This window comes from Cavia porcellus, unplaced genomic scaffold (genome assembly GCF_034190915.1).
Source record: "Cavia porcellus strain 051 isolate PalLab524CR breed Dunkin Hartley unplaced genomic scaffold, mCavPor4.1 scaffold_21, whole genome shotgun sequence".
Taxonomy (NCBI): domain Eukaryota; kingdom Metazoa; phylum Chordata; class Mammalia; order Rodentia; family Caviidae; genus Cavia; species Cavia porcellus.
In genome coordinates this window covers 43560770-43575347 of record NW_026947504.1, presented here as the reverse complement: position 1 = coordinate 43575347, position 14578 = coordinate 43560770, and the positions used below count along the sequence as shown (strand labels likewise).

Below are 14578 nucleotides of genomic sequence, written 5' to 3'. Positions count from 1 at the left end.
CAGAGCACAAGACATTTGCATTCAATTGTCTGAACAATACCAGCACAAATCATTCTCTTCAATGAGCTCAAAGAAATCAGTAGTATAACTATCTTAACTATTTTTATATGCATATATATATACATACATACATATACATAATCTTGTTTCTTTCAGCTTCTCACACTACTGAGAATACAGTGTTTCCACCTGAGAGTGTGGTCTCAAGTTGTATCCATTTACCTATAAACATTTCCGGTATATCCTTTATAGCTGAGTGATACTTTTTTGTATAAAAATACCACATCTTTTTTATCTACTCCTCAGTGGATGGGCATTTGGGTTGTTTCCAAGATCTGGCTATTACACATTGTGCTGCTATAAATAAGTGTGCACATATATTGCTGTGATGTGATGTTTTTAATTATTTTGGGCAGATACCCAGAAAGGGAATAGCTGGGTCATACAGGACCTCTAGTCCCAGTTTTTGTAAGGAATCGTCACACTGATTTCCACAGTGGTTGCACCAGTTTATACTCCCACCACAGTGGAGAAGGCTTCTTTTTCCCTCATAGCGCCTCCAGCATGTGTTACTGGTTGATTTCTTGGTCATAACCGTTCTTTCCAGGGTAAGGTAGAATCTCTGTTGTTTTACTTCGCATCTCTCAAAGGATCAGTGATGTTGAACATTTTTCCACATACTTATTTGTCATTTGTATTTCTTCATCTGAGAAGTGTGTATGCGTCTCAGATGTCCATTTTTGGATTGGGTCTTTAAATCTGGGAGGACCAATTTGTAACTCATTTTTAAAAGTGATTTTTAATTTTTTTTTTCCCTCAGTGCCTGTGATGATGGATGAAGCCCTAGACTACTTAGAGAAGAGACAGGTATTGTACTTCCTCTTTCAGTGTAATATCTCAAGTTAAGAGTAGACCAGGTTATGAATTGGACCTCACACTAGACACACACTGATTGAGGTAGTGCTCTCAGAACCTGATCCACAGCTATCTCTTGTCTTAGTGTACCTCTGGCTGTCAGCAGGCAGACCAAACACCTCCAGAGGCATGAGGGTGACCTGGGAAAAATCAGGAAACTGACAGATATGACACCTGCTTTTATCCATTGTTGCCTGATGATGAGTTTAAAATCTAGTGACAGTGCCTGACTACAGATCCTGTGACAGTGACTTCTGTGACTAGAAAGAGGCATTTTTTTTTCAGACTTGTACTTAGGTTGAAATTCTATTTATTCTCTAGAGTGTTCCCATCATGTATTTTCCTCTTTTCCCTGCACAAACAGAAAAAAAAAGTACCACACATCCCTCTTTTGTAGCATCGGTTGTCTTTAGAATCTCTGTAGAGGCTGAGAAATAAGTGAGCTTTATGGCTGGTATTTGGAGGTTTTTTGTTTGTTTTTGGTTTAAAAAAATTGTTTGTTTTGATTTACTTTTCTTTTGGGGTTAATATATTACCTACCTAAAAATTAAATGTAAAAAAAAAAAGTAGAAGCCAGCCTTTGTTATTCACGTGGAGTAGGAAACAGGCCAAAAAAGTTACGGAGCCCAAAGTCGGAAGTGCGGGGTACATTGCGGCCAGGGTGGGCTCCGTTCTCCCGGACTGCAAACCTCACGGGCGTTTTTCTCATGTTTATGCCTCCTCTGTTCAGTGAACCTTAGCACCACAAATGCTGGCTTCTCCACCAGTGTAGGGCAGAGAGGGGAAGACTGGGGAGGTGCACAGAAAGATTAGGTCAGTGTGTCTCCCTGCTCCTGCCCAGTGTGTGTCTTTTGTGTTTTAGCCTCTTTATGTTATGTGATTTGTATGCTAGTGTTTATATTCATGCTTTTAAACAGCAACACTGAAACAACTTGTTCAAATTACATATACTTGTATTAAAATTCTTGATGGTAATCATGCCAAATTAAGGTATTTTACTTTTGCTTCTTACAGAAAAATGATCCTACGTTCACTTACGAGGTGATAGTAGTTGATGATGGCAGTAAAGATCAGACTTCAAAGGTAAACCCATGTGCTTTTAGAATTGTCAGCAGGTAGAAAATGTGAAATAATTTGGTGTGTGTGATGTCGTGCTGTCACTTGCCAGAGGACCTTGAAGTGATGCCTGATACGCGCCTTTGTTACTGTACAGGTGGTAGGAAAAAGTTAAGAGATTTCATTTGTGGAAAGCTAGACAAAACCATTACCGTTCCACTTGCTCCCTGTGGCCCAGGGAGGCTTCATGGATTGCTGAACAGAAAGAATATACCCTACAAGAGTCCTCTAGGGAGTCCTTTTTGCCTGTCAAATTACGCTTTTTTCCTAAGCATAATTGCTTTCCTTCTCATCCATCTTTTAGCAGTCATGTAAGTAGGAAGCTGGCCTCATATCTGCCATTGGACATTAGGTAAGCCTGCGCGAGGCTTACCCATGGGAGCTGCTGTATGGCCCCTGCTGCCTACAGTCCTAGACCTGGGCCTCCCGCATTCATCTTTACTGAAGTCCGTCATCACACCTCCCCAGTGTTAGTGTCCCTGGTAAATTTAAATGTTCGTATTTTTTAACTCACATCAGATTGCCTTCTGTACCATTCATGTTTCTGTAATAAAAAATTCATTAATGATGCTCTTACTAGTCTTATAAATATCAATTTAATAGACTTTAAAATAAACGTACAGAGAAGTACACATTCACTTGATTATTCATCAGCTAGTGATTTTGTAAAATGGTAACTGTGTAAATAGTGCTAGACATTATGCAAGCCATACAGACACAGGAACTGTGGGGACTTCACGAGGAGCCCTAAAGGTGAAGTGCTGCAAAGCATGTGAGAGAAGGGGAAGTGACTCCTGAACAGATAAAGAGAAGGAACACGGGGATGGTGTTTCCACAGAGCACTGGGGGAAGAGTAAGTGCTGCTGTTTGGGGAGTGGGTACGGCCCGAAACCAGGAGAACAAACTACCTCCACAGTGCTGCTACTGAGGGAGGGAGTGGCCTAGGAAAGAAACGAGATCTTGCTTCTGAGAGTGCAGAGGCAGCCTCAGCCCCACGGAGGAAAAGCAGCTTGTCCTAAAGGGTACTTTTCTCAGCTGCCCTTAAGACATGTGTGGCCAGCTGGACTCCTGGAAGGGCAGAGCTGTCCAGCTCCTGCGTAGGATGAGAGAGGAAGTGTTAGCAGTTGTCTCCACAGCTCCCAAGGTTAGAAAGAACTGAGAGCTTCAAACCTCAAAATTTAAGAACTTAGTGAAAGTTTTTATTTTTAAAAAGATCTAGTTACCCCTAAGGTGAGCGTTCATTGACTATTCTTTTACTCTATGAGGCATGAGGAAAATGTTCGATATACTTGTGCTTGACGAGTTTTAGGTTAAGGAGGCAAAACTTAAGCACAAAGTACAGTGCAGGAGAATGTTGCAGTGGTGGAGGGTCATTTATTAGACCCTTATATATGTTACATTGATGAGTAAAGCACTCTGTGAGCCAAGTTCTGGGTGGCGGGCAAGTGACAGGTGCTGCAGTGTCCACAGGGCACGTTGTAAAACTTCTGTGTGCGCCTATTCCAAACAGATCCGGCTTTGACTGGATCAGCTTTCTCCCAAGTTAGAGACCCTAATTCCCTGGAGAGAGCCTTTCATCTAGCTCAGTGAAAGTTTCTTTGGGTTGACTTAACTATTTGCACAATGACATTGTCTTCCTGGCTTTGTTCCATTCCAGAGTAAACATCTACATGAGAAGGGAATAAGTGTTCTTTGATTAGATATTTGTTACAGCTGTCGACATAAGCCACTGCTGCTTGAATACAAAGATTTAAGACTGCTTTACACCTTTAAGGAGTTAAATCTAATCCTGGAGAGGTGTACCAACTAATGTGAGCACAGGGTGTTAGATATTTTCATCAGGAACTTTATAAGGGAGAATACTTAGGCAATAAAGGTATTTTATTACCTCAAATGCCAAAACATCTGGGCATACTTGATTCTAGAATCAGTTCATCATTGAAACTGTAAATTTGCCAGATGAATGCCTTTTCAGTTTGTATGCACAGCTCTAAGCTAGAACTGTAAGAATAATTTCTGTGTACCTTTCTCCTTTTAAAACAGGAATAAAAATCTTACTAGAAGCTCTCACCTCTCGCAGATTTACCTGAGTTTATGATCCAGTGCTCGGGGGGAAGGGGAGAGGGACAAGGCCAATCAGGCCTGCAAGAGAGGCTAAGAAAGTCCCTAATAAAGAGGATTCTCAGCAATCGTGATCTGTCCCCTGGGGCTGCACATCATCACTGCAGGACAGGAGCTGTAAGTGCAAGGAGGAAGGAGCATCGATTATAAGTTGGTGTCTGCCATTATGCCACCCTAAGAGTGTGGACAGTGGACCAGGGCTGACTGCTCACCAAGACTGGACAAGTCCCTGATTCTGTCAGGCACTACGCCTACCGTTAGCCGTTCATATCTGTGGGTTCTGCATCTTGTGGATTCCACCACTAGTCAAAAATATTTTTAAAAAAATCCCTAGTATGCATAGGAGCCCTGGAATCCATCCCTAGGACCAAGAAAGAAAAAAATACATCGGTTCTGAACATACACAGAGATGTTTTTTTTTTTTTTTAACCTGGACAATTTAGTGTAATTACATAGCATTTATGTACTCTGCATTAGATATCACCACATGGCTGGAAGTGTTTAGGAAAAAAGTGCGGTTTCTGTACAGTCACTCCCCCTTATTGTATAAGGGACTTGAACATCCTCAGATTTTGGTACCCTGGTGGTGGGGCGGGAGATGTCCTGGGATTACTGAGGGATGACCCTTGCCTTTAAATAGGTCACTCCCTGAGGAGGAAGGTCTGGTACATGGAATCAGCCCAATGGGAAAATGGTTTCAGAGCAAAAGCTGTATGATTGTAATATTATTAGAATTATGTTTTTCCTGGGGAAGGTAAGCATGGCATAGAAACCAGGAAAATAAGTGGTGTTTCAGGTGAATCGAAGTGCACCTGACAGGTGGGCAGGGAGTCCTGGGGAAAGGCTCACGTGTGAGAGTGTGGTAAGCTCTGGAAATCTGCAGTACTGCCTCTGTAAAAGGTCCTGCTGGGACAGCATGAGGAGTTGAGGCTGGAAGACTTACGTGAAGGCCACATTTTAGGGTCTTCTATACCGTGGTAGAGAATTCATGTGTAATACTAATAAGCAGTAAGTCATTGTGGCTGTTTGAATAGGATTTCCATGAGCCAGTTCCCACATTAGGAAGGGGGTAAATTGGGGTGTTAGGTGATGCTGAGCATTGAACATAGTGCTTCAGGCGTGCTAGGTCAGCGCGACACCACTGAACTACCACAGCCCAAGACTCACTTTAAGTCAGAGTAACAGTAGTTGCTTACAGTAATAGTAATACAGAAAGTTTTTAGGACACTAAAGGGTTTAGCATTTCTGAGGCCAAGAGCCAGTAGCAATGAAGACATGGAAGATTTTGAAGAGAAAGACAAGTTATGGTGTAGTTATTTGCTGAGAGAAAGGAATTCGAGTAGAAAGATCTGGGAAAAATGACCCGTGATACAGATAGCCTCTCTGGCGTGAGATTGGCTGCTGACCAAAACAAATCACAAAACAGTATGGAGGACCTGGTCACAGATTTGTACCTGGCAATGAGCACATGGCCTTTGTTTTTTTCTAGCAGCTTAACAGGTTAAGTAGAAGACCTAGGAAAAGAAAAGATAGTCACTCTCCATTCTGGTGGTGCCTCTGCAGGAAATTGAATTACAGCCTCAGTACTAGTGGGTCACTCTTTTCTCTTGGCACTAGGAATTATACAACTGTGACGTGTATAATGGGCTCCCAAGAAGGGATAGACCAGAATAGCAGTATTAGAGCCAAAATGAAAAACACTGCGTCCAAATTGACTTTTTAACAATTTTCTAATACACATTTTTATTTGACACATAGTAATTGTATATATTGATGAGATGCAGTGTAGCGTATCAGTACATGTATGTTGAATGTAACAATCAGATCTCGATGACTGCCTTATTTATCTCCTTAGACTTATGTCATTTTCCAAGTTAACTTTATTCTGACTTTTATGTAACTTGACAGGTAGCTTTTAAATACTGCCAGAAATACGGAAGTGACAAAGTGCGAGTGATAACACTGATGAAGAACCGTGGAAAAGGCGGTGCTGTGAGGATGGTAAATTATACTATTTTCAAATTTGTGTCTTAAAATATAAAGTTATTTTAAATAACCTTTTTTGCAGATTATAATACACGTATCATATAGCTGTGTAGATGAATTCCAGCATTTCAAGTTAGCAACATCTTTTTAGTGGTAACTGTGTTTTTCTTATTCAAGTCTAGACGCCATGTAATATCTGCCTTAAAGTTTAAAATTTTGTCTTCTATTTCTGTGTCTTTGATGTGGTCACCGAATATATGACTTTTTTAGCATTAACAAAGTGCTTCTATTCCACTTACCTAAAGCATTGTATTAGGCATGCTCGCATGAACTAAGGTGAATGCTGTGTGGATCTGGCCTGATCAAATGTGCAGTTTAATAGAAAAGATAGTATTTGCATAAGTAAAAAGGATGATTATACTTAGGAAAGAGGTACAGATAAAGTGCTAAGAAGTTCTAAATCAGAAGTGCTTATTTTCAGCTGGGGTGTATTAGATGTGAATCAATATTTAATAAAAGATCAAAAATCATTAAATGTGAAAGAAAGCCTGAATAATAGTGCCTTAAATAGTGCCTTAGAGGTTTATTTATTTTTCCTTCAGAAAGTGTAGCCTAGCGGTGGCAGGTCTGTGGACTAAATAACTAGTGTCAGCAGGAATCTGGGCTTCTATTTTTGCATTGTGTCTTCCTCACAGGTGACTACTGGAGTGCTAACCCTTATGTCCACATTCCAGGCAGGAAGTAGGAAAAGATGCTACCGGCCAGTTTGTCCTTTACAAGACTTCTACTTACACTTATATCTCATGGGCCAGAGCTGTGTCACAGGGCCACCCCGATGTCCAAGGAAGGCTGAGAATGCAGCCCTGTGTTCCGTCCCCCTCATCTCAGAGGAGAAGGGGACTGAACAGTGCAGAGCTTCTGCTCAGTGTATTAGAGGTCCTCTGTTCAGGAAGAAAAAAAGGAGGAAGGAAATACAGCTGATGAAATATCATGGTGGGCTTTAAATCTGTCCTTACTATTTATTCAGCCAACAGTGTATTTCATGATGAAACCCATCCTGTCCTTAAGAATATCACTGTTGAGTGGTTATGTGGACAATTGTCATGTAATATTTTAATGCTCAGTCTAGAAGTGTACATCCAGTGCTGTAACCACCCTCTAGTAAGAGAAGCCAAGACTTCACATAGTATTTATTCTTAACAGTCTTCAAGGGCAATTAGGCACGACCTGGGAGTACAAGGAGCTTTGCGGAGGAGAGACGTGACTAAAGACACAGCAGTGTGACTGTTCACCCATACATGTCGCCAAAGTGGTTTTTTTTATTGTGGGCTTTGTTTTCCATTTCAAATTAATAGCTTCAAATTTTATACATTTGATGTTTTCTGGTTTTTAAAGTCTCTCATGTTGTTCAGATATTAAATGTGATAAAATTTTAATTACTTATACACATTCTAATGGATGTGATTAAAAAGATCACAGATACTAATTAGTGGACCTGTTATGTCAGAATAACTGATCAAATTTCTGTCTACATTTAAATGTATCTTAATCTACAGACACATGTTAATAGGTTAAATGTTATCAAAGTAGAATTTAGGAAGACATTTCATTTGCTGTATTCCACCCTGTTAAGCTGGGTGTGGTGGTGCATGTCTATAGCTTCATCATTTAAGAGACCGAGGCAGGAAGATCACTGTGAGTTGAAGGCTAGCCTGAACTACACACAGCAAAACCCTGGTCAGAAAAACACAAACAATTTAAAATACTCTCAATCTCATAATAAAGAATACTAAAGATCTATAACTGTATTTCACAGCAAATTTATTATTATTTTTGTTCAGTCTTTCTTATATGTTGCTCTAACTTGGCTGTCATCCCTTTCAAGCACCATGACACACACATACAATAACATGGTTTTTTATTCTAAGTGATGGCAGAATATCGAAATGTATTTTATTATCTTGATATTTTCCAAGGTATTACTGAGACCTCACAAATTTTTAAAACAATAAGACAGGCTATAGATACATTTGGGAATATCTTATCCATGGTAGCAGTGAACTCTAGTCTCTTACCATTTTATATGTAAGTTTTCACTTTTAGGTATTTTAAGTAAACCAGAACTAAGCAAAATATCATTGAATTTAATAATTTTAAGAAATTTTTTTTTTACTTAAATTTTTAAACACAGGGTGTGTTTAGTTCTCGAGGAGAGAATATCCTTATGGCAGATGCTGATGGAGCTACAAAGTTTCCAGATGTTGAGAAATTAGAAAAGGGACTAAATGATCTACAGCCTTGGCCGGTAAGTATAAGTGTATTGTATAAATGATATCAACCCAGAACATAGGGATCATTTAAAATTGTAAAACAATTTACCAATAATTTTAAAAAATAGGCTTTTTGATATGAAATTCCTGTGCAACTGTTACAGTGTAGCAGAACTAATCATTTTGTTACAAACATTCACTTCTTTTCTGAGACTGACTTGACAGTTACTTAATATGATTCTCACCTTTTTTTTACCCTCACTCTTAATGTTTTCTACCAGTATTTATTAGGCATATTTAGCGAATTGTTTTTATTTATAGTATAGTTCAGCTGTTATTTAAAAGCATAACTTGAGATTACTAGTAAAAATGAAACTGGATCTAGGAATCTTGTTTTCAATGAAGCAAACAAAAATTAAAATCATAAAGAAGGACAACTTCAGGCTATAATTTTTTAAAATGGAATTAAAAAAAGAAAGACCTGGTGTGGCCACTTTTCAAATGCCTTTCAGACAAGGTAAATTTAACAGATTCTGAGGTTTTTACAGAATATTTCCTAGTCTACAGAGAATAAAACAAAGAATGAATAAGCACCCATGATAGATGTTTACACAGTACACATGCATATCATCAACAAAGCCGAGATCTTAGCAGAAGCAAGAAAAATTGCTTGCCATTTTCAGGACTTCAGGCCAGGTTGGGAGCACAGATCCAAGTGGTTAGATCCACTCCTGAGTGGAATACTCATTATGTTGGGACAGAATTTCACGACACAAAAGACCATTGTAGCCCCGCAAAGCCACAGAGGGCTGTAGAGCTAGTCCCTTCCCTCCTTACAGACCTCCTCTACCCAGGTGATGCCCAGGCCCTAAAATTCTAATTCAGCCTGACATGGTAGCACATACATGTGATTCCAGCCACTCAGGGCTGAGGTAGGAGGACTGCACGTTCAAGACCAGCATGGACAGCCTAGCAAGTCCTGTCTCAAAATCAAATCAAATGGGCTAGCAATGTCGCTCAGGACCACCTGGGTTCCATCCCCAGTTCTGTGGAGGGGAAAATTAATGCAGAAGAGGAAAACAGGTATCATAAAAGGTAGAAATACACGAAGGAGAACTCACCTGTACTATGAAAGAGCTATCCAGGTTAATCAGAGTTATGTGTTTTGACTAAAGAAATAATAGTTCATGAAATTAAGATTATAGCAACACAAATACCTGTTGTTTTAAGCAAAACAGTGTATAAAACCAAAGCAGCATATATATTTAAGTGTATAAGATAGATAACCGTATTACTGAGTTTTGTTGGATCATTGAACAAAACTGTTTGCAGTCTCACTGTTTAAAAGTCCCCTCTATATGCTTTAATTTTGTAACTTGAACAACTATTTCTAAATGACAATATGTAATTAACTAGTGATTTCCTACTGTTTATTTTTCCTGAAATTCTGTATAACTTGTACCCTTTTCTGTTTTTTCTTTTTTCTCCTTAAATAAAATTAAAAATAAATTAATTAATTAAAAAAAAAAAACCAAAGCAACACACTAAAGGCCATAAGAAGACCAATAAATAAAACTGTCCAAATGAAATAGATCTAGTGTAGAGCCAAATACTATATGTAGTTGTTAAGATAATCCCTATTTTTTAGCAAAAAGCATACAACAGAAAAAAAGAACACAAAATCAAAAAACAGGAAATACAGTAATGCAAAAATGTCTTCCTAGAAAAATTATTCAAACTTTGTGGGTTTTGAATACTATGTTTCTCACACGATCATTTATTTCATGTCACTTTATTTATAGCAGATGTAGGATTTTTAAAATACCAGTTGAGTTAATTATGTTACTTACTAAGAGAACTAGCTATAAAATTACCCCTTTTACTTGTGTTGTTCAAACAGTAGACAGTAGTTACTGTGACTACTTAAACTGAGTAAAATTTTAGTTGCCCATTTCAAATATGTGTGGCTAGTGGCTGCCTCGTTGCATGGCATTGCTATTGCCACAGAAAGTTTCCTGTGTGGAATGCCATGAACCACATGCAAAGTGTATGTGTCACACTTCACTCTCACTTTAGAAAGTATTTCTTCTGCCTCCTGCCATGTAGTAGATCATGATAGGCCACAGAAACTAACGGGTCAGCGTACTGGACTTGACTCTGGGGGGCTCAAAGGATGCACAGAACTTGATAGCTCTTCCTCCTGTATTATCCCTCCAAGTGGGGGAGCAAGGCAGGAAGTGTCACAGTGTTTAGCAGCCGACTCTGTCATTGTGCAGTAGGCAAAGAAAGTAATTTAGCCAGAGTTAAGGAATAAACCCAACAATAAACACAGGAAAAAATCAAAATCGAGCCTGCCTCTTGTGAATTTGCTTCTTTTGCCTCATGCCTGCAATGCAAGTGCTCTACTACTGAGATTAATCCCCCAGCCCTTTTAAAAATTTTATTCTGAGACAGAATCTCACTAAATATAGTATGCTGGATTATTTCAGAGACTCTCATAGTATATTTGCCATTCCCTTCTGAATTCACTAAAGCCACATACTTGACAAGTATCTTTAGGTACATTCCCAAAGCCCTGAAAACACGGGGCCTGCAAACAGTGAAGGAGGTCTGAAAACAATGAAAAGGCAGTAAGTCTTTTTCAAGTGTGGTAGTACAGTTACGTACCTGATTCACTAGATGGCAGTAGTTTCAGGTCCTGTGTAATACTGTGCTGTTTGCGTGGGTGAATTTCCCCAGTACATTTTTCAGTGACTTCTATTACTTTTTTTTCTCTCAGCTGATTCTTTGTTGCAACAAAGAGAAATGTGCCACTACTTCTCACATGTATCCCCTCTTAAGAGTAATGAGCTCACACATTCCCATCTAATTATTGCAAGGTCAACTTGAAAAAGTCACCTACAGTTCCTTCTCTGAAGATAACTGTTCCTTTATTGTAGAAAGAGCAGAAATAAGCTTATGGAGAAAAATAACCAGCTATATCCTATCACCGAGAAATAACCAGTGTTAGTACTTTTTCAATAGAATGGTGTTTTTCTGGATATTTTCATGTTAAAATGTAATGGAAGAGGGTGGTGCTTGGAGTACAATCTAGGGCATCAAGCATGCGAGGCACCACTCTACCACTGAGCCTGCACCCTCACCCTGGAGTTTTGCATACATTGATATGAAAACATAAAGACCACAGAACAGCTGGTAGTAAGGGAAAAACCTAGAGTTAAACAGATTTTGTCATAGGTAGCCATCCTATATAGATAGGTACAGACCAGCACTCTTCTCTATTGATGTTTTATTGTGAATTTTTAACATGTCTAAAAGTAAGTGAATAATATAATAAACCTCTGTGCAGATGCCAACATTACCAACATCTGATGAGACTCTTCATTTGTTTTGTTTTGTTTTGTTTTTTAAAGAAAACTCTAAGTGTTTTTGTTTGTTTGTTTGCTTTGGTCTTCTTGAGACAGTTTCCCTGTGCAGCTCAGGCTGGGCTTGAGCTCATTTTGTAGCCCAGTCTGGTCTCAAACTCACAACGATCCTCATGCCTTAGCCTCCCGAGTGCTGGGATTACAGGCGTGTGCCACTACACCTGGCTGAAACTATTTTTTTTATATGAAAACTATTTGAAGAAAAATTTTCATGTTTGTTTTCACTTATAAATTATATTGTAATTTAAATGCATTCAGTAGATTGGCACCTTAGCATCATAGCTCTACTTGGATTTCAAATTTAGTTGTAAATCATTTGACAACTTAGTTTTGCCATTTAAAATTTTGAGGAATAAATTTTTAAAAGCTACATCCCCAGACCTTTTTATTATGTAGGTACAAATTTATATACAGAGAGGATTACATATAGAAATGTGTAATATGTGACATTTGTATGTTTTAAAATAACTCCAGATTTATTGGAATGGTGGTAAGGGACTTTACTGAATCAGGTCTGCCTGCATGTATTGATAATTTTCAAAGCCTGATACATCACTGTCCTGTTTAACTTTGTACATGTGTATGTATTACTACTAAAAGTATATCTTAAAATACTTTTAATAGAAATACAACAATTTGAACATGGGAAAAGTTTTTAAGTGAAAAAGCATGATATACAAAGTAGATTTCAACTGTGATATTTTTAAATGCAGAGAAAAAAACATGTATAAGTTGTTATTCACACAGTGATTGCTTCTAAGTCATGAGATAATATATGGCTTTCATTGAAGTTGTTTACTTGTCCAATTATTTAAATGCGGGATGACCCAAAACTGCGTTTTTTCATTAATTTTCATAAGAATATAACAGGAAATATAAAAGCGACAATTTTATCAAATTTATTCACTATAAGAATTGACTAGTTAAAAGAAACCCGAGCAACCCTTGGGATAGTCAGTACAGTAAACTCTTAAGTGGTTAAAGTTTTGTTAGATATATACAGATTTATATGCTTGTCCCTGCTTTTATCAGGAACATTTTCCACTTTCATTTCTGTGAATTGCTCAGAATTCAAGTTGTATAAGAAGATACCAAATGAAACCTGTTGCACCTCAGTGTCAGAAGTAACTAGGATTATCCTTGTAAATGAATGGATATATATATTCTTTCAGAAATGGCAAATTGTAATTTGGTATGCATATACAGTGTTTCCTGGTTTCCACTTAGCAGCATATCTTGGAAATTGAAGCATATTTTTACACAAAAGTTCATCCTCATTCTTTCACAGTCCATAACCCATCCTTTTGGATAAACATGCATTTCACACTGAAGTACTAACTTTTACATTGAAAGTCGTTTTACACATGCACATATACTTGCACTGTGTAAGAAGGATGTTGGTATTGATGGGTCAAGTTATGTAAACGTAATTTTGATAAATTTTTTTATAGAGAATATGAAGGTATAGTGTGAAAACTGCTAAGTTTTATTCACAGTGTTCTTGGTGTAAGTGTAATTGAGAGTGTATCTCCTGGATTTTTCTTGGTTGTTTGTTTCTCATTAGTAATCATAAAACCAACTGGTCTAGTTCAGTGAAAAATCTTTTTGTTATTTTTATGAGTGTAGCTTTAAATTCGTAGATTAACTTAATGAAAACTGACTTTTGAATGATATTATTATAATTATGGTATGTCTTTCTGTTTGCAGTTTTTTTGTTTGCCTTGTAGCATTTATATGTTTATTTAGCTATTACCACATTTCTTATAAAGTTGATTTCTAGATAATTTTTTCATTGATGTTATTAATACTATCTTTTTCCTTCTTTGTGTCTTTTGATTGTACATTTTAAAGTATCATATGTTTTGTGTCTACTCATCTTCTTAAATTTTTGTTTTTGTAGTATTTTTTAATAGCTAGCTTTGGGGGCTGGGGAGTTAGCTCAGCAGCATAAGCGCCTGCCTGGCAAGTGTGAAGTCCTGAGTTCGATCCCTGATACCGCAAAAATAAATAAATAAGTAAATAAAACTTTAAAAAAAATAGCTAGCTTTGGATTTCTAAGGTGTATAGCATTTGGAGATAACACTTTTTGTTGACGACACTGATTTTTCTCAGTAATAATAATAATACAGTATTTTAATCAGAAGAAATATATAAAGATATGAATTTTAAAGAATACATTCCTCTTACATTTAACCTTGTTCAAGTCCCATCGGTATGATTAGGCTTCTCAAAGCTATACATATTCTAAATTCAACAAACCTTTAAAATACTTTCAATCTTTTTAAAATAAGACATTTAAAATTGGAAATAAATATATTTATTAATGCTGCTTATATACTGAACTATTTCATTGCTTTTTTGGTCTTCAGGATCAAATGGCTATTGCATGTGGATCTCGAGCTCATTTGGAAAAAGAATCCATTGCTAAGGTGAGACTTTTTACTAGCTGCCATGAGTCTCCAGCTCCCCCCACTTTTTAAATTAAGAAATAAGCTCTTTTGTTTAATCTCTTAAAAAGAGATTCCTTTCAATCTCATGTAAACATTCTTGAAGTTTACAAAAGATTAGCATTTTCCAGAATTCTTTCTTTTTCTAAAAGATATTCAGGAAGGATGTAGATTTAGATTTCACTTTGCCTTCAACTTTTTATTTTCTTCTTAAAGACACAGAGTTATAAGGTTAAAGTTTACCATTTAGTTGTAAAGCAGACTTCTAAATGACACATTTTTGAACCACTTATCTTGC

At 37.4% G+C, this 14578-nt stretch overlaps 1 protein-coding gene across 2 annotated transcripts in view; it reads left to right on the top strand.

The window, feature by feature from the left end:
- The window catches only part of Alg5 (ALG5 dolichyl-phosphate beta-glucosyltransferase), a 34267-nt gene that overhangs the window by 4912 nt on the left and 14777 nt on the right, over window positions 1-14578 (top strand). Inside the window, exons 3-7 of one of the 2 annotated variants that reach the window (XM_003477430.5) lie at window positions 821-867; window positions 1930-1998; window positions 6061-6153; window positions 8330-8443; window positions 14203-14262. In XM_003477430.5, coding sequence (XP_003477478.1) covers window positions 821-867; window positions 1930-1998; window positions 6061-6153; window positions 8330-8443; window positions 14203-14262 — 383 coding nt within the window. The remainder of the gene's footprint in view (window positions 1-820; window positions 868-1929; window positions 1999-6060; window positions 6154-8329; window positions 8444-14202; window positions 14263-14578) is intronic. The other variant, XM_023560482.2, reaches the window with a different exon arrangement.